The sequence below is a fragment of the Symphalangus syndactylus genome, chromosome 3, assembly GCF_028878055.3.
Source record: "Symphalangus syndactylus isolate Jambi chromosome 3, NHGRI_mSymSyn1-v2.1_pri, whole genome shotgun sequence".
NCBI classification, from domain to species: domain Eukaryota; kingdom Metazoa; phylum Chordata; class Mammalia; order Primates; family Hylobatidae; genus Symphalangus; species Symphalangus syndactylus.
Window position 1 is genome coordinate 64,828,222 of NC_072425.2, and position 23,327 is coordinate 64,851,548.

The 23,327-nt window shown below is 39.7% G+C and overlaps 1 protein-coding gene across 7 annotated transcripts in view; it reads left to right on the plus strand.

The window, feature by feature from the left end:
• The window catches only part of LOC129479286 (uncharacterized), a 76,300-nt gene that overhangs the window by 9,503 nt on the left and 43,470 nt on the right, over positions 1–23,327 (plus strand). For 2 of the 7 annotated variants that reach the window (XM_055272181.1, XM_055272182.1), the window contains exon 3: positions 2,446–2,578. The exons of the other annotated variants lie outside the window; for them this stretch is intronic. In XM_055272181.1, the coding sequence (XP_055128156.1) occupies positions 2,446–2,545 (100 nt within the window). In that variant the 3' untranslated portion in view covers positions 2,546–2,578. The remainder of the gene's footprint in view (positions 1–2,445; positions 2,579–23,327) is intronic. 7 annotated transcript variants of the gene reach the window in all.

A 23,327-nucleotide genomic window follows, 5' to 3' on the forward strand; every position in this document is an offset into this window, starting at 1 on the left:
ACACCTGTAATCCCAGTACTTTGGGAGGCTGAGGCAGGCAGATCATGAGGTCAGGAAATGGAGACCATCCTGCCTAACATGGTGAAACCCCGTCTTTACTAAAAATACAAACAATTAGCCGGGCGTGGTGGTGGGTGCCTGTAGTCCCAGCTACTCGGGAGGCTGAGGCAGGAGAATGGCGTGAACCCGGGAGGCAGAGCTTGCAGTGAGCCAAGATCGTGCCACTGCACTCCAGCCTGGGTGACAGAGGGAGGCTCCATCTCAAAAAAACAAAAAACAAAAAAACTATAATAACAACTGTACTGTGCAAAAGATATGGTTAACTGTACATTTTCTATCAGTTCTAGAGCAGGATGTTTAAAATACCCTAACACAACCACATTTAACACTTAGCTTTTGAAAATTTGAGAGAACTTTAGATTTTTGATGAATGAGGGATTATAGTCACATACATTTTTGAATTTTTTATGCAATGCTTAGGAAACTGTATAATCAAAGTTGCATCAAAGTAAGTTTAATTAAATTTTTATTATCTGTAAAGCTACTGCATACACAACTAGAACTTTACTAATTATTAAAACCAAATATATACAAAGTCATAGCTTAGGGAGGAAGAATTGGCAAATAGAGTACTAACTAGTAATTCAACTGACTAAATATATAAAGGGATGTATAATTTTGTTTTTGATATTATAAATATAAAGACTTAGAGTGCTGGAAAGGCTCTAGTATGAATCTTGCCTCACTAAGCTCTCTTATATCCTGGAAAGGACTTATATTTATTCCACAGCTAGGTTCCGTAATCAACCCCATTGGTAGCTAACATTTATTGAGTGTGCCACACATCCTCATATAAATGATTGAATACAATCCCATAATCTCCATCTCATCTTCTTTTTAAAGGTGAATCCATGGAGCCTCAGGTTCCCTAACTTAGTCTAAGTTCAGCCAACCAGCAAATTCAAACCCAGGACTTTTTTTCCTCTGGAAGGGTTTGTTTTGTTTGCTGTTTTCCAAGCTGCCTTCACATCAGAAAGAAATAAGATATTTAGATACATAATTTTGATATGAAATGTGTTTTGCTTTCTTCATTTGGTTTTCAGGGAGTAAGTTGTGGTTAATAATATATTTTATATATCTATGTTGGGAGATCTTTAGAAGAATTTTGATGTGAATTAGTAAGTCAACAAAATGGTTGCTAAATTTGTATTTCCTCCATTGAACAAGGTTAAATTTTAATTCATTTGGAATTGTTTTCATGTTCTGATGAATAATCAAATGGCCCATTCTTTAAGACCACCTTTTTACTTTTAATTCTCAGCAGAGAAATAATCACTAAAATTAGTGTTTAAAATATAGAACTAGGAAACATACTTAAATAACTATCCAAAGCCTATAGTTACCATGATACTCTGGGAACTTAGAAATAGTTTAAGTTTCAGGCATGGTAACACACAAAAAAATTCAATCATAAGGGAAGTTATCTTGACTAGCAGACACACACACACACACACACACACAGCTCTGTGTGTGTCAGCAATTGATTTCATAGATAATTTCCTGTCCACTGATGACTGCCCCCAAATCTTTCTTTAAGTGCAAGGGAAAACTGAGAGTACTTAATAATATAGCTTAATTAGCCGTATTTCTTATATTTACACTAATAATGTTCTGATATACTTGTTTTGATAAGATTAGAAAACAAGCAAAGCTAGAACAAGGCACTGTATTGTATGAGAAGATCTTTGATACATTTTAGCTTCACTGTTCCATAAGGATTCTTTTTTCTCAGTAGGGTTCACTTGAGATAGTCTAATATAAAAAAGAATATAATATTCATAACTTTTTTTTTGCTAACAAACTTAGATTTATGAGAGACAAACATTAGAGATATCAAAATTTCATGTCAGAGTTGAGAACAGAAATAAGCCAAATTCAACTGTTTGTTTTCTGAAGCCCTGCTGAATACATTGTCTGGATTGTACCACAGAAGGCTGAAAGCAAAACACGGGTGGGTCTATCAAACAATCCCTGACTCTGTTTATAACAACTGAAGCTGTGCCTTTCATATCAGAGTCCCATCAGAAAGGGGAGGGGGGAGGAAGAGATAAGCTCATCAGTGAAATAGTATCCTTTAACAACAACCAGTCACTTCCTGCAATCAAAACCATGCTAGCATGTGGCTTGTTCAAATAAAAATTACTGGACTGGAGCCAAACAAGGAAAAAGTAATTGATAATGTGGTTTTTCAGAAACCATCCATCCATCAAATGTGTCAGTCCTTCATAATACTTTATTTCCCTTCTGAACAAAGATCTTTAAAATTCATTGTGTGCACTTAAAAACAAAGTGTCCTTGTGCTGGTTTATAAAGATTCTCTTTTAGTTTGGGTTTGTTTTGTTATTTGATTACATTCCCTCCCATCCTGCATTTTTTTTCTCCCAGATCGTTGCTGGAAATTTCTGCCATTCTTAAACAAAGCATCTTTGTGCTGTATCAGCTTGCATTTTCCTTGGATTGTGTTTGGATGATGCCTTTTCACTGACTTCAGCACTGGAGTATTGTAGCCATAGCCTTAGTAAGTAGAGTGTAACAAACAGATTCACTAGCCCTTTTTGTGTGTTGCATCCTATTAAGCGCTGGTGAGAAACACTTCTTCGAGTAAGAAACAGGGCCTATTACAAATAGAAGAAAAACCGGATGAGGAAATATTGGATCATACTTGCAACTAGAGAAAGCCATTAATAGTCATCATAAAAACAAATGCCCCCTTCTAGTAATTCCTCCAATATATATGACAATCTTATAACTAAAACTTTTAATTTGTTATAGGATTCTAAAGATCAGTTTGCAAAACTGATAGTGTGTTAGCTCACCAGCAGTTTCCAAAAGCAACATCTATAAAGTAAATTTCAGCAACATTCACTCATTTCTCCTCTTTATGACTTCCATATTAAAGCTGGGCTTACTAGAGATTTGATGCTACACACACACACACACACACAAACACACACACAAATTTTGCCCCGATATGGGCAAGATCTTGTCCATATCTTGCCCAGATATGGGCAAGATCACACCTCAAAATGCATAGAGTTAATAGTTTCCCAAAAATTATATTTTAAATTATAGTTCTATAAATAAAACACTGAAAATATGAGAAATAATGAAGCTTTGGTGAAAAAGAAATCCCACGTGATTGAGACTTTTTTCACTTCTTTCAGCTACCTATTTTATAAGTCAACACAATCATATTACGATTTCTTTTGAATACTTCTAGTACTATCAACTACTGACCTGCCAAATACTTTAGAATTGTAGTTAGATTTCGTCCTCAGTGTCTTGGCACATGCTACCAAGGAGCCAGGCCCTTAGGAGACAGTTATTCCTGGGCAGGCAGCTAAATCCTGGCCAGAGAAGCCACTCGTGTTACCTCACCAGGCATCTCAGGAAAGTTTCTTTTTAAAGAATGCCAAGAAGAAAAAGTTTCAGTAACAGCACAAAACCTCTATATTACAACAAGTCCTGCTTCTGAAATTTCTCTTTTGGCCTGCCCCAAATTAATACTAAAAAAGTTACATTCATACCAAGATAATAATAATAATTTTTATGTGTGCCTTTGTTTGCCTATGAGATGTTACTACTGGAATACCAAAAAGAAACAAATGTTCACTCCTCATCCAAAGACTGCAACACAAAGAAATACAAAGTATATAAGGCTTCAGGGTTATTTTTGGTGGGACAGATATTATTCATTTGGAAATAGCAAAGATGTCAAGTACTAAGTCAGCATTCCTGGTGAGTTCCTTGAAAATAAGACCTAATTTCACTTTTTTGTGTGTGATAAATTACAAGAAAGTCAGTGATACAAATTCTATTTTCAAAGGTACTCCCAAAAAAGAACTTGAAGAACAAATATAAATATTTTCATCCTTCGTTTTTCAGCTAGAATTTGCTGCATGTCACATTTGTCCGTTGTTTCACAGTAGGTCTTGTGAGAAGATAAAAATGAAACAGAATAACTTTTTTTGTAATATTTTAATGTGCTTTGACTTTGTTTTATATTTTCTTAAACTGAACTTTTTCCCTATTCTGCCAGAGACATCTAAAAAACATGCCTCAGAGAATTTTAGGATTGTTATAGATATGGTTCAAAATGAAAAAAAAAGCTAATATTCAATTTTTGATATTAAAAAGGAGATTATGTCACAAGTCAATGTAGTCTTGAAAGCCAGGCTTTGTCAAAACAGAAAGAACTTTCCAAAATAATCATATCATGACATCAAGAGCTAGGCATGAGGCCAGGAGTGGTGGCTCATGCCTGTAATCCCAGCACTTTGGGAGGCTGAGGCGGGTGGATCACCTTAGGTCAGGAGTTTGAGACCAGCCTGGCCAACATGGTGAAACCCCATCTCTATTAAAAATACAAAAAATTAGCCAGGTGTTGGGGTGAGTACCTGTGATCCCAGCTACTCCGGAGGCTGAGATAGAAGAATTGCTTGAACCCAGGAGGCGGATGTTACAGTGAGCCCAGGTCGCACCATTGCACTCCAGCCTGGGCAACAAAAGCGAAACTCCGTCTCAAAAAAAAAATAGAGCTAGGCATGGGTGACTAGAGAATGATTTCTTCCATGGAGAGGAGAAGCTAGGCAGTGAAGCTTGCTACCCTGGGACAGCAGGAGGATATAATGACAGGAAATGAAAAACCCCAGCCTTATTCCTCTTGGTCTGAGGGTTGTGGGAAGAGAGGAAGGATAGTAGTGGTTAGGCTACCATCTTTTCTCTTGGGGCCAATGTTCCTTGGGTAGACATGTATATCAGACACATAAATCATTTAACTGATTTAATAAATATCTTTTCACACTTTTCCATATCTGAAATCAGGATGCATCAGGATGTGTCACAGCTTTCTGGACATTATTATTAGGTTATTATTATGTTATTATTAGTAGGAGTAGTACATGGAAAAATGGTACATCTTAACACCAATGGCATCTTAGAGCCAGTGAAATGTGTTAGGTTGAGGAGAAAGGGGAAGAGAGTGGCGTCTGTGCTCCTTTCCACCTAGGACTCTGTCCTCACAGACTGCTCTCAGCAACCAGGAAGGCCATATGAAAGTAAACCCACATGTCGCCCAAGGTGAGGTAGAAAGTGGACCTCCTCCACCATATCTGCTTCTCCATAGCATGAGTGAGCTCTAGAATATCCGAGGAGGGTCTGGAAAGCTCAAGGAGAGTTAGGTAAGAACCTTCCAGGAGGAGGGCAGTCACTGTGTTAGGGGCAGCAATTGAGGACTGCCTGGCAGAGTGGCTGGGCCTGGATCTACTGGGAGTCCTGCACCAGCAAGGGCAAACATGGGACTAAGTCACCAGGGAGGTGACCAGCTCTAGATCAAGCTGAAAAAGAAAATTGGCCATGACCTACACTAGTCCCAGGCTCTAGGACCAGGTTCCAGCAGAACCTTCTGGAAAGGGAGCAACCTTCTGTTGTCATTAGTTTCCCAGCTCATGGGTCTTCTGCAGTAGACCTCACGAGAATCCAGGGTGGACTCTGCTGTTCTGAGGACCCTGTCTCCCCACTACTACACAGAACCACCCAAGCCCCACCTCTTCAAATGGACGTAGGGAGTGTCTTGGGGAAGGACATGAAGCAAACTCACAAATCTGAAAGATTGAGCATTTCTTCCAAAATAGGCTGAGTGTTAGGTAGAAAAACTGCCAAAATTAATGAAGAAGGTGAAATTTCCTGGGGTGTTAAAATAAGTTTAGCTGTTTCTTTTTTCTTGCTGCCCAGTTAGGTGTTTATCAACTAACAGAAAAATGAAAGAAACTAGTTTCTATCAATATCTGATGGGTAATACAAGTGAACGTGTAATGAAGACACTGCCCTCAAGTAATGAAGTAGTGAAGACACTGCCCTCGAGAAGTCTAGAATCTAGAGTGATAATATGAGAACATACATAAATGTAAGTTACCTTTAACATAAATGTCTATGAGAAATAGACCAACTATCTATGTCTATGAGAGATAGACCAATTATGCATAAATAGCAAATTGCAATTCTATGATCTGTATTGTAATAGTAATGGTGTTTTATTGGAACCAAAGGATACTGTCATTATTAGGATGATTACTTGTGTAGTAGCAATGTGCTAGGTGAACAGAGTAGATGTCACCAAGTGGATGGAACATCGTGTCATAATGACATAAAGCACATTGGAACATCCCTTTTAATTCAAATGAAACCCCTCTTTATAAAGCTGGGCTTATTGACTAAAGACCATTATTATGTAAAGAATGAATGAAAGGAAGCCATAAAACATGCTCTTTCACCCCTTTTGTGTTTATAGCTACCCAGAAATGAACATCAATATTTAACTGTCTGGATTATTTTAGGCTTGTAAAAAACCAATTAGCTATGACTCGGTCCCAGTGTTTGGAGCCTTCGTGGAGCACAGTATGGGAGTGTTTAGTTCTTGTGGTCAGAAGCAGAGAGCTTGGAGAAAGGTTAGAGTGGCAAGGGTCATTGCTGGGTTAGTGGGGTCTCGTGGGATGTTGTATCCTGAAGGGGCAGGCCGGGGCCAGGTTAGTATGCAGCAGCCCTTGTAAGGCAGTCAGAGAAGGATTCAGCAGGACTGTTGGCAGCACACAGAACCCTTGGCCGCAAGAGCTGCATCCTTGAAAATACATCACAGACTTGAGCCTTTCATTCTAGGCAGTTTAGGACCACCCCTCCCTTCAGGTAGAAACCTCCAGGCTTATAAGACCTTGGTCAGCTAGAGTAATTCTGATTCCTCTGATTAAATAGTCCTCCTCTCCAATCAAAGCTTACATGTTTTTGTATGAAAATAAACCCCATCCTCAGACTTAACAGGTCTTCTGTAGGGACATCTATGTTTGGCCTTGGGCAGAGAGATTGGAGTGTGGGGGCCTGGACTTATGCTCATTAGGAAGTTCTCCTGTTTCCTTACTGGTCCAGAGTCCTATGGTCTCTGTCTTAGTCCATTTTGTGTTGCTATAAAAGAATACCCAAGACAGGGTTCTCTACAAAGAAAAGGAGTTATATCATTCATGGTTTTGCTTGCTGAATAGGTTAAGGGCATGGCCCTGGCTTCTGACGAGGTCTTTCATGCTATGTCACAACGTGGCAGAGAAGGTCAAAGGGGAAGTAGACACATGGGAAGTAGACAAAGGGGAAGTAGACACTGAGGGGCATCCTGGTTTTATAACAATCCACTCTCATAAGAACTAATCCAGTCTCCCTAGAATGAGAACTCACATGCTACAGCAAGAATAGCACCAAGCTTGTCATGACGGATCCACCCCAACCCATACACCTCTTAGCAGGTGCCACCTCCCAAAACCACTACTTTGGGAATCAAATTTAAACATGAGTTTTGGTGGAGACAAACCATATCCAAGTCATAGAAGTCTCTGATGCTCAGAGGGCCAGACTTATTGTCTATTTTTTATTAATTCTTTTTTCTCTCAGACATCATTAGTTGTCTACCCAATATCTATTTATCCATATCTTCCTTACTTATGGAATCTCATATCTATTTGTGGCAAGAAAGGAACCAGCCCCAGGCAAGATAAGTGATTTCCCAAATTTCACAGGAGCTGGAGGTCATCAAAGAGGAATAAGTGAAAGTTTTCTTGGTGATGGTTTCTGGGAGGTAATTTACCTCTCTCATCAGAGGACAGACTTAGCTGGCATGGCCTTACCTCCCTTAAACTCAGACACATTGTCTGGACCAGCACTGGGTTCCCCATGTGGCTAATTAGAGCACAAAGACCAGAGGCTAGTTATAGTCCACACTTGCATTTATTCAGCAATTACTTATTGAGCACCCGCTACATTTCAGGCCCAATGTACAAAATACAGACACAGAGTTCATGTTATTACTCCTATCTATGATTGCATTCCTATTTGTGAGTACTTAAATCACTGCTAGTTTAAGCAATAAATACATTAAAATATAAATACAAGAAGGAAGGAGGGGATTCATAGAAGATACTGGATATGAAGACTTTCACTGTGAGACTGAAAAACGTGATTTGAGAAACAGATGGAAGACAAGGAGGCCAGGCACCAGGAGGCACAGCATGCTTACTCCCAGGAATGGCCAGGTCAGAATCAGAACACCACCACCATTGCAGCCTTCAAGCAAGGCTGTGACCACACGTGCTGCTGCTGCTGCTGACTTTTGCCTGTATTCAAGAGCCAGTATCTTTGGAGATAGCATCAAATTCTGCTGAGCTTTCTCACATGTCTAGACATGTGATTTCAGAAAACAAGTGGAAGCTTTCCTTTTCAGAAAAGGGAAACGATGCCTCCACTGTTGCCCTATTTTTTTGTGGGTGGGGATGATGAGACCACCATTATGCCAAGGCCACAGTGTTGTGCCAAACGCTTGTAGACTCCAAAGGGATGTTACCAGGTTCAAGAGGTCAAAGAAGAGACCCAGAGCCAGCAAACAAGACTGGGGGCTTACGTGCATGGGAGAGAGTCCAGTGGTGATGGGCTGGACAGGAGAACCACAACCGCTTGCAAAAGGCGTGCAGTTTATATAGCATTTTCACTTAACATCCTCTCCTCTAACAACCTCCACTTGGCAACCTTTATTTAAACTGAAACAAAAGGCCTCAATCCCCTGTATGGCCTGCATTCTATAGGACAGGGCTCAGATGTTCCTCACAGATAAAGAATGGATCTCTAGGTTGACTACTCCCAAATTCCTTAGCTTGGGAATCTGAACATACATTTCAGGTGCTTCTCCCATACAAGGTCCTTCTCAGGGGATGCTCAAGTCAAGTTATCACTGTCAGGTATGTCTACCATAGGCACACTCACAGTTGTAGGCAACCCCAAAGGAGATTGGAGCAACCTCAAGGGACATTGGGAGATCATTCCCCTAAAGGAAGAAGGATAAATGGTAAGGAGCCAAGTAATTTTTTTGAAAAGTCCGTGATGGAAAAAATTATTTACATACAATATTAGAGTTTTCAAGGTGGAAAGCAATAAAAATAACTTTTGTACAGTATTTTAACATTTTCAAAGTGCATCTGATCTTCACAGGACTGAGATGCAGGCAAAGCAAGTGTCATATCTGAGCCTCAAAAACTCAGGATCATTTTTATAGGATATAAAGTGTTCAGTTATTGTCTGACTTTTTATTTAAGAGGAAAAAGATGTGTAAGTTAAGTATGCAACAGTTTCAACTGGGGATGCCTTGTAACTTTTGGAATACAAACAAAATCTTCTGTGGACAATGTTTGTTTATATAAACGAGTGAACTAGTCTTCTGAAAAGTGAAGGTATTCTACTGAGAAGGTAATTAGTTTTCATATTAGACTCTTCCCAAATTTTATCTCAAATACTTATCAAATTATGAAATTCGTATTTTTAAAAGAAAAATCCATGTAACAGACTTGATCTTAAGCCTAATTGTTATAAAATAAGGGTGGCAAAACATGACGTATATCTCATTACTCTCCTATCTCTTGACCTTGGCAGACATAACTAATTAATCACTGTATTCTTTCCCACAGAATCCAGACGGCCTCAGAATCCCTCTCAATACAGCACTGTACAAAGCCCCTACTGCCAATCAGAGTTGGCAATTCCAGAGCAGTGTTTAATACAAAGTGGTAGTGGTTAGGGATTTGTTTTGTTTGTCCAGAATGTTGATGTTCTGGGTAGAGCACCCTTCTTCTGGAAACAGTCTACCAAGCTTATGGCTCAAATCCTGGCAGATTTGACACTATTGGTTGAACTGTCATCTATGGTTTTTTGGAGTTCAGACCACATGTCCATCAAGGCTGAAGTTTTACAGAATGTGGTAGAAAAATATCATGATAGTGAAGTGTGGGGACTTCCTCTTAGGGCATTCAGTATGGTGCTGCAAGAGGAAGCCACACTTAGCCCTTCCTGAATGCAGACTGGCAGGGGAGAGAAATAGCTTTGTTAAGCAAATCCATTTCTGTCCTTCAGGAGCAGTATTATGTTGCTGAATATCTGGTATTCATGCACTGGCAAATTGTAAAAGTCCATTTCTCAGCTCAAGCTGAAGTGGAATACTGGGAAAATCCAGGCAAATTAGGAAGTCTGATCTCCAAGCCCTCCCAAGCATTGACCTGGAGTTTAAAGAAAGGTTCATTTTGCCTTCCCTCTCTATCCATTCTCCCAACCACAAGACGGAGGCAGAGATATGATTCTTTAAACTCCTAAGCACATACAAGCTAGGACAAAAAAGCGAGGATGACGTTTAGTTCAAATATCAGGCCGGACCACATTCCTGGTGCTGGTGACTAGGTGGCTGTGATGTTGCAGAAGAAATACCAAACCTGAATACTGGACTCAATGATTGCTTAAGCCCCAAGGAAATCCTTAGGCCTTTGGGACCAACTGTAGATGAACTGGATGGATTAATTTCTCAAACTTTCCAAAGCCTCTTTCCCTTCCCTTGGGATTGTTGCAGAAAAAGTTAAGGAGAAAAATCACCCAGCTGGCAGAACCTGAGCTACCAGCTTGGCCACTTAAAGAACTCAATATATTGCCAGGGCAACAATTCAACACACAGATGCAGTGAGACCCACTAAAGTTATCATTTATCTTATTATCCCTGTCCAGCAGGATAATTTTTGTGTTTTTTTTTTCTGTGAAGCTGGAATTATCTTCCTACCAAGGCCATGCACGCAGTGCCTAGTGGTGACTCCCAAAGGAAATTGGAGCCCTTAGGGGCCAGGATCAATAGTATGGATCAATGCCAGGTAGCATTGCCCCCTCATGTAGCTCTTGTTTTCCCCATGTCTAAGTGGGAAGTTTGATTGGTGTTATCCTAATTTTCTGCCATCATTAAATATTAGTGTCGGAATAGTCACATTTGTACCTAGTGGACCAGAAGAGACATAATCCCATGATACTGGACATTAAGCAATTGGCATTTAGGTGGGCTGCTTGTATCTGTGGTTGTATGTAGGATTATTGCATTTTGTAAACTGTTAGCTATATTGGTTATCTATTTCCACATAAATTCTGCTAACATGCAGCCACAGAATTTAGTAGCCTAAAACAACAACCATTTATTTAGCTCATGAGTTTGTGGCTTGGTTGGGTAGTTCTTCTAGTCTTGGCTAGGCTTAGCTAATCTTGGCTTACTCATGCATCTGTGACTTAGCTGGTGGTTTGGCTGATGGTTGGATGGTCTAGGATGGACTCACCTAAAACAATCTGACTCTGCATACAGGGTCTTCCCTTCATCAGATTAGCCTGGGACTGTTCTAATGTTGGTGGCAGTGTTTTAAAAGAGTAGAAGTACATAGGGCCCTTTGAAGTCTAGACTAAGAACTAGCCCCCTGTCACTTCTGTCTCATTTTATTGGCCATAGCAAGTCACAAGGCCAGTGCAGATTCAAGGAAGAGGGAAATAGACTCCACCTGTTAATGGAAGTTGCTGCAATCACCCACAGAGGCATGTGGGAAATTATTTAAATGGTAAGAAGAGAGTATTGAGAGAGCTAGGTGGCCATGAAATGGACAGTGGTGGAGATTTATCTGTAAGATCAGCCCAACACTCTTCCAAGCCACACTCACCTTGTCTACTCTAAGAAAGGCTTATTTTAACTACAAGACTTACTTGAATGGAAGCTGACAACTTCCCGTAGACTTTGCTTCCTTGGCCATAGTGATTGCCAGAGATAGGTACTTGAATCAAACTAGGTTAATCAGAGTACCCCATATCTTGCTTTAATGCTTGGTCTAGGAGTTGACAAGGCCTAATTCAGGCCATTCAAAATGCTTCTATAGGTGGGACAGGTGAGAATATATGAATCCAAGGACTGACATCAGCCACCGAAGCACAAGCAAAACAAGCCTGTGGCAATGAAATTGACATCCAAAGAGAAGCAGTCCCTGGACAGGAGGAGAATAGAACCTTGGGGGCATTCTGTTCCTGGTACAGTTATCCCTGAACCCTGTCATACCTATCCTTTCTATGAGCCAGTTTTGGAAGTCAACTTTCTCTCTTAAAAATAACTGAAGCTGGGAGCTGGTTCGTTGTAACCAAAGTAGTCGGATAATAGGTATGATTTGGGAAATAGACCTCCTGCTTCAAAACTTCCTCTCAATGTGTTTGCAATTCTCTCTATGAGCAATTGATCATTTGGGTTAGGAAGGTATATGAATAGGAAGGAGCCACACATTTTTTTTTATTATTATTCTACTTTAAGTTTTAGGGTACATGTGCACAACGTGCAGGTTTGTTACATATGTATACATATGCCATGTTGGTGTGCTGCACCCATTAACTCGTCATTTAGCATTAGGTATATCTCCTAATGCTATCCCTCCCCTCTTCCCCCACCCCACAACAGACCCCAGTGTGTGATGTTCCCCTTCCTGTGTCCATGTGTTCTCATTGTTCAATTCCCACCTATGAGTGAGAACATGCGGTGTTTGGTTTTTTGTCTTTGCAACAGTTTGCTCAGAATGATGGTTTCCAGCTTCATCCATGTCCCTACAAAGGACATGAACTCATCATTATTTAGGGCTGCATAGTATTCCATGGTGTATATGTGCCACATTTTCTTAACCCAGTCTATCGTTGTTGGACATTTGGGTTGGTTCCAAGTCTTTGCTATTGTGAATAGTGCCGCAATAAACATACGTGTGCATGTGTCTTTATAGCAGCATGATTTATAATCCTTTGGGTATATACCCAGTAATGGGATGGCTGGGTCAAATGGTATTTCCAGTTCCAGATCCCTGAGGAATCGCCATACCGACTTGAACTAGTTTACAGTCCCACCAGCAGTGTGAAAGTGTTCCTAGTTCTCCACATCCTCTCCAGCACCTGTTGTTTCCTGACTTTTTAATGGTCGCCATTCTCACTGGTGTGAGATGGTATCTCATTATGGTTTTGATTTGCATTTCTCTGATGGCCAGTGATGATGAGCATTTTTTCATGTGTTTTTTGGCTGCATAAATGTCTTCTTTTAGAAGTGTCTGTTCATACCCTTCGCCCACTTTTTGATGGGGTTGTTTGTTCTTTTCTTGTAAATTTGTTTGAGTTCATTGTAGATTCTGGATATTAGCCCTTTGTCAGATGAGTAGGTTGCAGAAATTTTCTCCCATTCTGTAGGTTGCCTGTTCACTCTGATGGTAGTTTCTTTTGCTGTGCAGAAGCTGTTTAGTTTAATTAGATCCGATTTGTCAATTTTGGCTTTTGTTACCATTGCTTTTGGTGTTTTAGACAGGAAGACCTTGCCCATGCCTATGTCCTGAATGGTATTGCCTAGGTTTTTTCTAGGGTTTTTATGGTTTTAGGTCTAACATGTAAGTCTTTAATCCATCTTGAATTAATTTTTGTATAAGGTGTAAGGAAGGGATCTAGTTTCAGCTTTCTACATATGGCTAGCCAGTTTTCCCAGCACCATTTATTAAATAGGGAATCCTTTCCCCATTGCTTGTTTTTGTCAGGTTTGTCAAAGATCAGATAGTTGTAGATATGCGGCATTATTTCTGAAGGCTCTGTTCTGTTCCATTGGTCTATATCTCTGTTTTGGTACCAGTACCATGCTGTTTTGGTTACTGTAGCCTTGTAGTATAGTTTGAAGTCAGGTAGCATGATGCCTCCAGCTTTGTTCTTTTTGCTTAGGATTGACTTGGCAATGCGGGCTCTTTTTTGATTCCATATGAACTTTCAAGTAGTTTTTTCCAATTCTGTGAAGAAAGTCATTGGTAGCTTGATGGGGATGGCATTGAATCTATAAATTACCTTGGGCAGTATGGCCATTTTCATGATATTGATTCTTCCAACCCATGAGCATGGAATGTTCTTCCATTTGTTTGTATCCTCTTTTATTTAATTGAGCAGTGGTTTGTACTTCTCCTTGAAGAGGTCCTTCACATCCCTTGTAAGTTGGATTCCTAGGTATTTTATTCTCTTTGAAGCAATTGTGAATGGGAGTTTACTCATGATTTGGCTCTCTGTTTGTCTGTTATTGGTGTATAAGAATGCTTGTGATTTTTGCACATTGATTTTGTATCCTGAGACTTTGCTGAAGTTGCTTATCAGCTTAAGGAGATTTTGAGCTGAGATGATGGGGTTTTCTAGATGTGCAATCATGTCATCTGCAAACAGGGACAATTTGACTTCCTCTTTTCCTAATTGAATACCCTTTATTTCCTTCTCCTGCCTGATTGCTCTGGCCAGAGCTTCCAACACTATGTTGAATAGGAGTGGTGAGAGAGGGCATCCCTGTCTTGTGCCAGTTTTCAAAGGGAATGCTTCCAGTTTTTGTCCATTCAGTATGATATTGGATGTGGGTTTGTCACAGATTGCTCTTATTATTTTGAAATACGTCCCATCAATACCTAATTTATTGAGAGTTTTTAGCATGAAGCGTTGTTGAATTTTGTCAAAGGCCTTTTCTGCATCTATTGAGATAATCATGTGGTTTTTGTCTTTGGTTCTGTTTATATGCTGGATTACGTTTATTGATTTGCGTATGTTGAACCAGCCTTGCATCCCAGGGATGAAGCCCACTTGATCATGGTGGATAACGTTTTTGATGTGTTGCTGGATTTGGTTTGCCAGTATTTTATTGAGGATTTTGCATCAATGTTCATCAAGGATATTGGTCTAAAACTCTCTTTTTTTGTTGTGTCTCTGCCAGGCTTTGGTATCAGGATGATGCCGGCCTCATAAAATGAGTTAGGGAGGATTCCCTCTTGATTGGAATAATTTCAGAAGGAATGGTACCAGCTCCTCCTTGTACCTCTAGTAGAATTTGGCTGTGAATCCATCTGGTCCTGGACTTTTTTTTGGTTGCTAAGCTATTAATTATTGCCTCAATTTCAGTGCCTGTTATTGGTCTATTCAGAGATTCAACTTCTTCCTGGTTTACTCTTGGGAGAGTGTATGTATCAAGGAATTTATCCATTTCTTCTAGATTTTCTAGTTTATTTGTGTAGAGGTGTTTATAGTATTCTCTGATGGTAGTTTGTATTTCTGTGGGATCGGTGGTGATATCCCCTTTGTCATTTTTTATTGCATCTATTTGATTCTTCTCTCTTTTCTTCTTTATTAGTCTTGTTAGTGGTGTATCAATTTTGTTGATCTTTTCCAAAAACCAACTCCTGGATTCATTGATTTTTTTGAAGGGTTTTTTGTGTCTCTATATCCTTCAGTTCTGCTCTGATTTTAGTTATTTCTTGCCTTCTGCTAGCTTTTGAATGTGTTTGCTCTTGCTTCTCTAGTTCTTTTAATTGTGATGTTAGGGTATCAATATTAGATCTTTCCTGCTTTCTCTTGTGGGCATTTAGTGCTATAAATTTCCCTCTACACACTGCTTTGAATGTGTCCCAGAGATTCTGGTATGTTGTATCTTTGTTCTCGTTGGTTTCAAAGAACATCTTTATTTCTGCCTTCATTTCGTTAGGTACCCAGTAGTCATTCAGGAGCAGGTTGTTCAGTTTCCATGTAGTTGAGCAGTTTTGAATGAGTTTCTGAATCCTGAGTTCTAGTTTGATTGCACTGTGGTCTGAGAGACAGTTTGTTATAATTTCGGTTCTTTCACATTTGCTGAGGAGTGCTTTACTTCCAACTATATGGTCAATTTTGGAATAGGTGTGGTGTGGTGCTGAAAAAAATGTGTATTCTGTTGATTTGGGGTGGAGAGTTCTGTAGATGTCTATTAGGTCTGCTTGGTGCAGAGCTGAGTTCAATTCCTGGATATCCTTGTTAACTTTCTGTCTCGTTGATCTGTCTAATGTTGACAGTGGGGTGTTAAAGTCTCCCATTATTATTGTGTGGGAGTTTAAGTCTCTTTGTAGGTCACTAAGGACTTGCTTTATGAATCCGGGTGCTCCTGTATTGGGTGCATATATATTTAGGATAGTTAGTTCTTCTTGTTGAATTGATCCCTTTACCATTATGTAATGGCCTTCTTTGTCTCTTTTGGTCTTTATTGGTTTAAAGTCTGTTTTATCTGAGACTAGGATTGCAACCCCTGCCTTTTTTTGCTTTCCATTTGCTTGGTAGATCTTCCTCTATCCCTTTATTTTGAGCCTATGTGTGTCTCTGCACGTGAGATGGGTTTCCTGAATACAGCACACTGATGGGTCTTGACTCTTTATCCAATTTGCCAGTCTGTGCCTTTTAATTGGAGCATTTAGCCCATTTACATTTAAGGTTAATATTGTTATGTGTGAATTTGATCCTGTCATTATGATGTTAGCTGGTTATTTTGCTCATTAGTTGATGCAGTTTCTTCCTAGCCTTGATGGTCTTTACAATTTGGCATGTTTTTGCAGTGGCTGGTACCAGTTGTTCCTTTCCATGTTTAGTGCTTCCTTCAGGAGCTCTTTTAGGGCAGGCCTGGTGGTGACAAAATCTCTCAGCATTTGCTTGTCTGTAAAGTATTTTATTTCTCCTTCACTTGTGAAGCTTAGTTTGGCTGGATATGAAATTCTGGATTGAAAATTCTTTTCTTTAAGAATGTTGAATATTGGCCCCCACTCTCTTCTGGCTTGTAGAGTTTCTGCCCAGAGATCAGCTGTTAGTCTGATGGGCTTCCCTTTGTGGGTAACCTGCCCTTTTTCTCTGGCTGCCCTTAACATTTTTTCCTTCATTTCAACTTTGGTGAATCTGACAATTATGTGTCTTGGAGTTGCTCTTCTTAAGGAGTATCTTTGTGGCATTCTCTGTATTTCCTGAAGTTGAATGTTGGCCTGCCTTGCTAGATTGGGGAGGTTCTCCTGGATAATATCCTACAGTGTTTTCCAACTTGGTTCCATTCCCCCCGTCACTTTCAGGTACACCAATGAGACATAGATTTGGTCTTTTCACATAGTCCCATATTTCTTGGAGGCTTTGTTCGTTTCTTTTTATTCTTTTTTCTCTAAACTTCTCTTCACGCTTCATTTCATTTGTTTCATCTTCCATCACTGATACCCTTTCTTCCAGTTGATCGCATTGGTTACTGAGGCCTGTGCATTTGTCACGTAGTTCTCGTGCCGTGGTTTTCAGCTCCATCAGGTCCTTTAACGGCTGCTCTGCATTTGTTATTCTAGTTATCCATTTGCCTAATTTTTTTGCAAAGTTTTTAACTTCTTTGCCATTGGTTCGAACTTCCTCCTTTAGCTCGGAGTAGTTTGATCTTCTGAAGCCTTCCTCTCTCAACTCGTCAAAGTCATTCTCCGTCCAGCTTTGTTCCATTGTTGTTGAGGAGCTGCGTTCCTTTGGAGCAGGAGGGGCACTCTGATTTTTAGAGTTTCCGGTTTTTCTGCTCTGTCTTTTCCCCATCTTTGTGGTTTTATCTACCTTTGGTCTTTGATGCTGGTGACGTACAGCTGGGTTTTTGGTGAGGAGCCACACATTTTGACAGCTGCATATATGGTCTGTAAAGCCTTCTGACTCAGACCTTGCAAACCTGTTGTCGCTTTTCAACGCTCAGCTCATCCACATTTTGAAGTTTTTTTCTCTCCCTTTTCTGCCACCTCTAAATTAGTGGGCTTTTCCTCTTTGTGCTCCTAAAATATTTTTGACACCTTCCTAGGGTACAACTCATATATCATATTGTATGCTCACAGCTCTATTTGCATCTCCCTAGTTAAATTGTGATTCTTTCCTTTGGGCTATACATTAAAAAAAAATTGTTTACTTTTGTATTCTTGGAGCATTGTATTGCATGCCTTTTAATAAAAACACTTGTATTCTAAAGGTTAGTCTATTAAAACTTTAAGCCATTAATATCTTAGCTTGAATTCATTGATAAACATTATTTAAGAACATACTCATGCAACCGTCAGTAGTTCTAAATCTGGCTGCACAGTGAAATCACCTGGGGAGCTTTTTAAACAAATTGATGCTGGAGCCTCACCCCATACCAATTAAGTCAAAACTTCTGGGATTGGGGCCTAGGCATCAATATTTTTAATAGATTTTCAAAGGGTTCAAATATGCAGCCAAGATTAAGAACTACTGCTGTATATGCGGTTTCTGTCCTTTACGAAGAACTACAGCGGAAAAAAGATTTCATCTAGTTGGGAGGAAAGCTTCAGGAAAGTGGTGACTTTTGAATTAAATCTTAATGGGTGGGTAGAATTTCAGTAGGAAAACATAAGGGGAGAAAACAAATGTATAACTATGGGAGAAGCAGCTACGTATAGAAGATGGGATGCTCAGGTAAGCTACAGTATAGGGGTTTCCTGAGAAATAGCGTTTACTGAGTATCTACTCTGTGCTAAGCATTTTACACACATTTCTCAATTAATCATTGTCATTACTTTCTGAAAAAAATAACTATTTTGTGGATGAAAACACTGAGGCATAGGTAATTTAAAAACTTGCTTAAGGTTGTATAACTAGCTGGTGGTAGATCTGGGACTTAAGCCCAAGTCTAGGCTGGTCTCCAAACCAATGCATGGAGCTGGAAGGTGCGTTGCACCTGTTGGCAGCTACCTTGGTTTCCTGCCTCTGTATTCTCCAACTGAAGCTATCAAAGGCTCATAGGAGCAGGCTCAGGACCATCTGACTTCTTGAGTAAATATCAACAGGGTTACTGCACTGGGCAGTGGCCTGAACTTCCCCTGCAAGTGGGGCTTCATATGGGTTGCTCTCCAGAGTGAGCTCTGGTGGCCCAACCACATGGCTGGCTGCTTGCCTGCCTCCACCCAGGTTCAAGCACCAAAGGACCAAGGGATACTTACCTCTCCCTTGAGCTGCAGGATTCTGACTCCTTTTGATGACCCAGATTTACCAGAATTATGTCTCTGAAATATTTGTTCTATGTCTCCAATCTTCCATATTTATTTTATTCCTGATTTTAGAAATGACCACGGGGCACTATTCCCAGACACCACAAATGCCCTCTTCCAAGGAGGCCACAGCACCCTGACCACTTCCCATCCAAGTCTTATTTTTTCTTCCTTCCAACTGGCCTCATGCTGCTAAGCCACATGCCTGAGCCAGCCAAGTTAAGGGAGAGGCCAGATTGTGCTTGCCAAGCTAAGCACTAAAGATTTATTGCTAAATGTTCTTTAACAGGAGAGTGCTAGATCAAAAGGGAGACCAATAGGGAGATTTTTCTAGAATTGGAAAGTGAGACTAACTGTAGTTCAGAAATATATTATTTAGAACTCTCTTACTGTATGTGACAGAAAACTCAATTCAAACTCATTTAAGCAAATGGAAGGAGGAATTGGCTGATCTGACTGAAAGTTCAGTACTCATACCTTCAGGTAAGGTTTGATCCAGGGACTCAAACAATGTTATCAGGAATCATTTACTTTCCCTGTCTTGCATTCATGGGCTTCCATCTTGACCTCTGGGTGGGTGCTCTAAGTCTCTAAGATTATTTAATTGTTAGCACTAGTCATCCCAGCAAAAAAGACAATTTTATTAGCGCACCTTCCCAGGATTCAGAATTAACTATGCTTGAATTAACTTGGGCTTCTGCCTATTTCTAAACCAATCAGTGTGCCCAAAGAGATGGAATTTTGATGGTAGGGCAGGACTGGCTCACGTGCCCACTCTGCAAAAGCAATATGGCTAAGGAAATTCAGGGCTTAGGTAGCCTAAGCATGGATCACAAGCTCCATCTCAAGCCACATGTTCTGAAATTCAGAGTGGGGCTAACTTCCCAAAGCAAATTTGAAGTATTGTACCTGGAAAAGAAGAAAATAAATATAAAAAAGGCAAAAACAACAGATGACCACCACAGAAAGCTATTTTGGAAATCCAGGCCTTGCCCAAATAAAGTCTCTTCTAACATGTGGCAAAGACAAGGAATGTAACAGGGTTGTCTTCATCAGTCTACAATTCTCACATCTGCAGCAGCACAGACTGGTGCATGGCCACCAGACAAATCAGACCAGTGAGGAGCTTGTGAATTCTTTCTCATCTCTTCTGCTAAATATGGGTTAAGCTATGGGGCAGTCCAAGCTTTAGGAAATTTATAGCAACTTCTCAGCGTTCATGTTAATAGATATCATGAATAATTGAATCCCAGTGGTAAATTCAATATGTCATTTTATATAAACATTTTGCTTTTGTCACCAACCTCTTTGTCAAAGCTGTTAACAAGTCATTGAATTAACTTATTGAAGGGTTCCGTTTCTACATAGTATGGACTATCATCTGATAAATAGAAAAGTAGGCCCTGCAGTCTAGAGGTGGAGAAGCATCAAGCCTGAGTAATCTACAATTGGCTATTTATCTTTTGATATTCCAAAGTTGAGTAAGAATTATTATTTATTTCTTTATAATTTTTTAATGTTTTAAGCATTGATGTTAAGTAATATAGATAACCCCCAGGTTTGGTTGATTGGCGTGTTTTACGAAAATCAGCTTGACATGTTAGTATAGCAGTTTCACACTGACAGATGCTATGTGGTCAGATGCACAGTTCCGTCATATTTCTTAGAATTTCATTGAACAAAACTGACATGGGATAAATGTAAGGCCTCTGGCATACAAAACTATTAGAGCTTCATATGTAGGACTTTAATATAGATTCGACAAAGTGATCCAACTTAGCTCCCAAGTGTTCACGACACTCATTTAAGAAAAGAAAGGATAGCTGTCAGTTCAGATGGAAAGTCACAGAGAACATTTGTGAATGGCAGGAGACAACAACTAGACTGAAATCAGCTTAGAACTTTCCAAGTCCTCCATCTCCCCTCAGTTCATGCCCTCTCTGATGTCTTTTCTCTTGTTCTTTCTCCGTCTTTGACAGTTTTGTATATCATTTAATTAGCTATTAAGGAAAAGTTTTAAAGATCATCAATCAACTTTCTCAATATTAAAATAAAAGATATACTGTTTTCAGAAAGGCAATAGGCTGCTTAAAATTGAGGGCTCTGTAGTCTGACAGCCTCCAAAAGCCCCTGTCATTTCTGGGGATACAATTTGAAGAAGTTAATGGACTTCCTTTAGCCTTCGTGTTTTACCCGTATGTTAAAAGGAGACAATAATATTACCTACCTCCTAGGTACTTTAGCACATATAGTAAGCATTCAATAAGTGATAGCTGTCATCATCATCATCACCACCACCAACACTATCATCAACATTTTATACTTCTAGAAAAAAATATCCTTTTTTAAGAAATGTAGAAGTCAAGAAAGTCTCTATGAGGGCATAGGATGATTTATTAATTATATATACGATACATAAAATCTGCTACAAAAAGATGTAATCAGGAGAGGTTTTTTTTTTAACTTTAAGTAAAATAAGAACTTTACTTAAGTTCTAGGATACACGTGCAGAACATGCAGGTTTGTTACATAGGTATACATGTGCCATGGTGGTTTGCTGCACCTATCAACCTGTCATGCATTAGGTATTTGTCCTAATGCTTTCCCTCCTCTTGCCCCCATCCCCCGACAGGCCCTGGTACCTGATGTTCCCCTCCCTGTGTCCATGTGTTCATGGACTTATGAGTGAGAACATGCGGTGTTTGGTTTTCTGTTCCTGTGTTAGTTTGCTGAGAATGATGGCTTCCACCTTCATCCATGTCCTTGCAAAGGACATGAACTCCTCACTTTTTATGGCTGCATAGTATTCCATGGTGTATATGTGCCATATTTTCTTTATCCAATCTATCATTGGTGGGCATTTGGGTTGGTTCCAAGTCTTTGCTATTGTAAATAGTGCTGCAATAAACATACGTGTGCAGGTGTCTTTATAGTAGAATGATTTATAATCTTTTGGGTATATACCCAGTAATGGGATCACTGGGTCAAATGGTATTTCTGGTTCTAGATCTTTGAGGAAGCGCCACACTGTCTTCCACAATGGTTGAGCTAATTTCCACTCCCACCAACAGTGTAAAAGCGTTCCTATTTCTCCACAGCTTTGCCAGCATCTGTTGTATCCTGACTTTTTAATAATCTCCATTCTAACTGGTGTGAGATGGAGTTTCATTGTAGTTTTGATTTGCATTTCTCTAATGACCAGTGATGATAAGCGTTTTTCATATGTTTGTAGGCTGTATAAATGTCTTCTTTTGAGAAGTATCTGTTCATATCCTACACCTGCTTTTTGATGGTTGTTTTTTTCTTGTAAATTTGTTTAAGCTCCTTGTAGATTCTGGATATTAGGTTTTTGTCAGATGGGTAGATTGCAAAAATTTTCTTCCTTTCTTCAGGACAGGTTTTTAAACACAGGTCTGATAAGATTCTTCTTGTTTTAAGATCCATTAGCTCTTGCTATTAATGCAAAGGAATGTGCGGGATGTCTTGGAACATTTTATTTCAGCGAAGCAAACACAGCATGGGCACTCTTGCGCATAAGGAGAAATAAACATGTTTACGCAATGCTTTCAGAAGTGCCTTTAGTCACATTTTTCTTCATTAGCATTAGCCTGAAGCCCTTAGCATGAGCCCTGTGTGAACCCATGTGTAAACGCACAGATCCCCTTCCTGTACTCCTCTATAACCCCTTGTTCTGCTTATTGTCCACACATCTCTCCATATCCACATGCCTCTTTTCTCTATCTCTGCCCCTGGAGGGCTGACCTGCACCAACCAGCTATCTTGTTCTTTGGCTTCATTGGGATTTATGATTAGGATGCATCAGTACTGTGAGGTTGGGGTATCTATTCCTTAGGCTCACGCTGTCAGCATGCTGTCCGTTAGCTGTTTCCCTCCCTAAGGTAGCCTTTCCATTAAGGAATGCAACCCAGCTTCCATTGACTGCTCCATCCTTTTCCCTTTGGTTCCAAGAGTGATAATAGCTCCCTGTTTGTGAGCCCTGCACTGCCCCCAGCCCCAGAACTGCCTGATTCCTTGCTGATTTCCCTAAGTCTTCGCCCACACATTTGTGAAGAGTCTATTAAACTCCCCTCAGCAGTTTACTTTGGGTGTGCTGTTTTCTGCTGGGTTTCTTATCTATTCCCTACATATAGCTTAGTCTTATACACTACAGACAGAAAATTGACAGAAAATTCGGATAGATAAACATTTCTTCCACTTCAACACATTAAAAAACACCAATGAAACAAAAAGGTATTTTTTCTAAGTCTTATTGCCATAATTAGTAACTGTTTTTCTACTTATTTTAAATAACATACACCAATAGCAGAAATGCAGTATTAACAGAAATCTATGTGAAAGGGAAATTTACTCATGATTTTATGACCCCACACACTAAACTTCTTTTATTTTTTTAGGTTGTGTACTTACAGGAAAGATACATTTTCTTTTATTTTTATTTAACATAATGTTATATCATTTTCCCCAGATGCTTATAATTTTAAATGTTTTTTATTATTCCATTGAGAGCGTGCAGTGTACCTTTGACATTTTTCTTCTCATGTATCA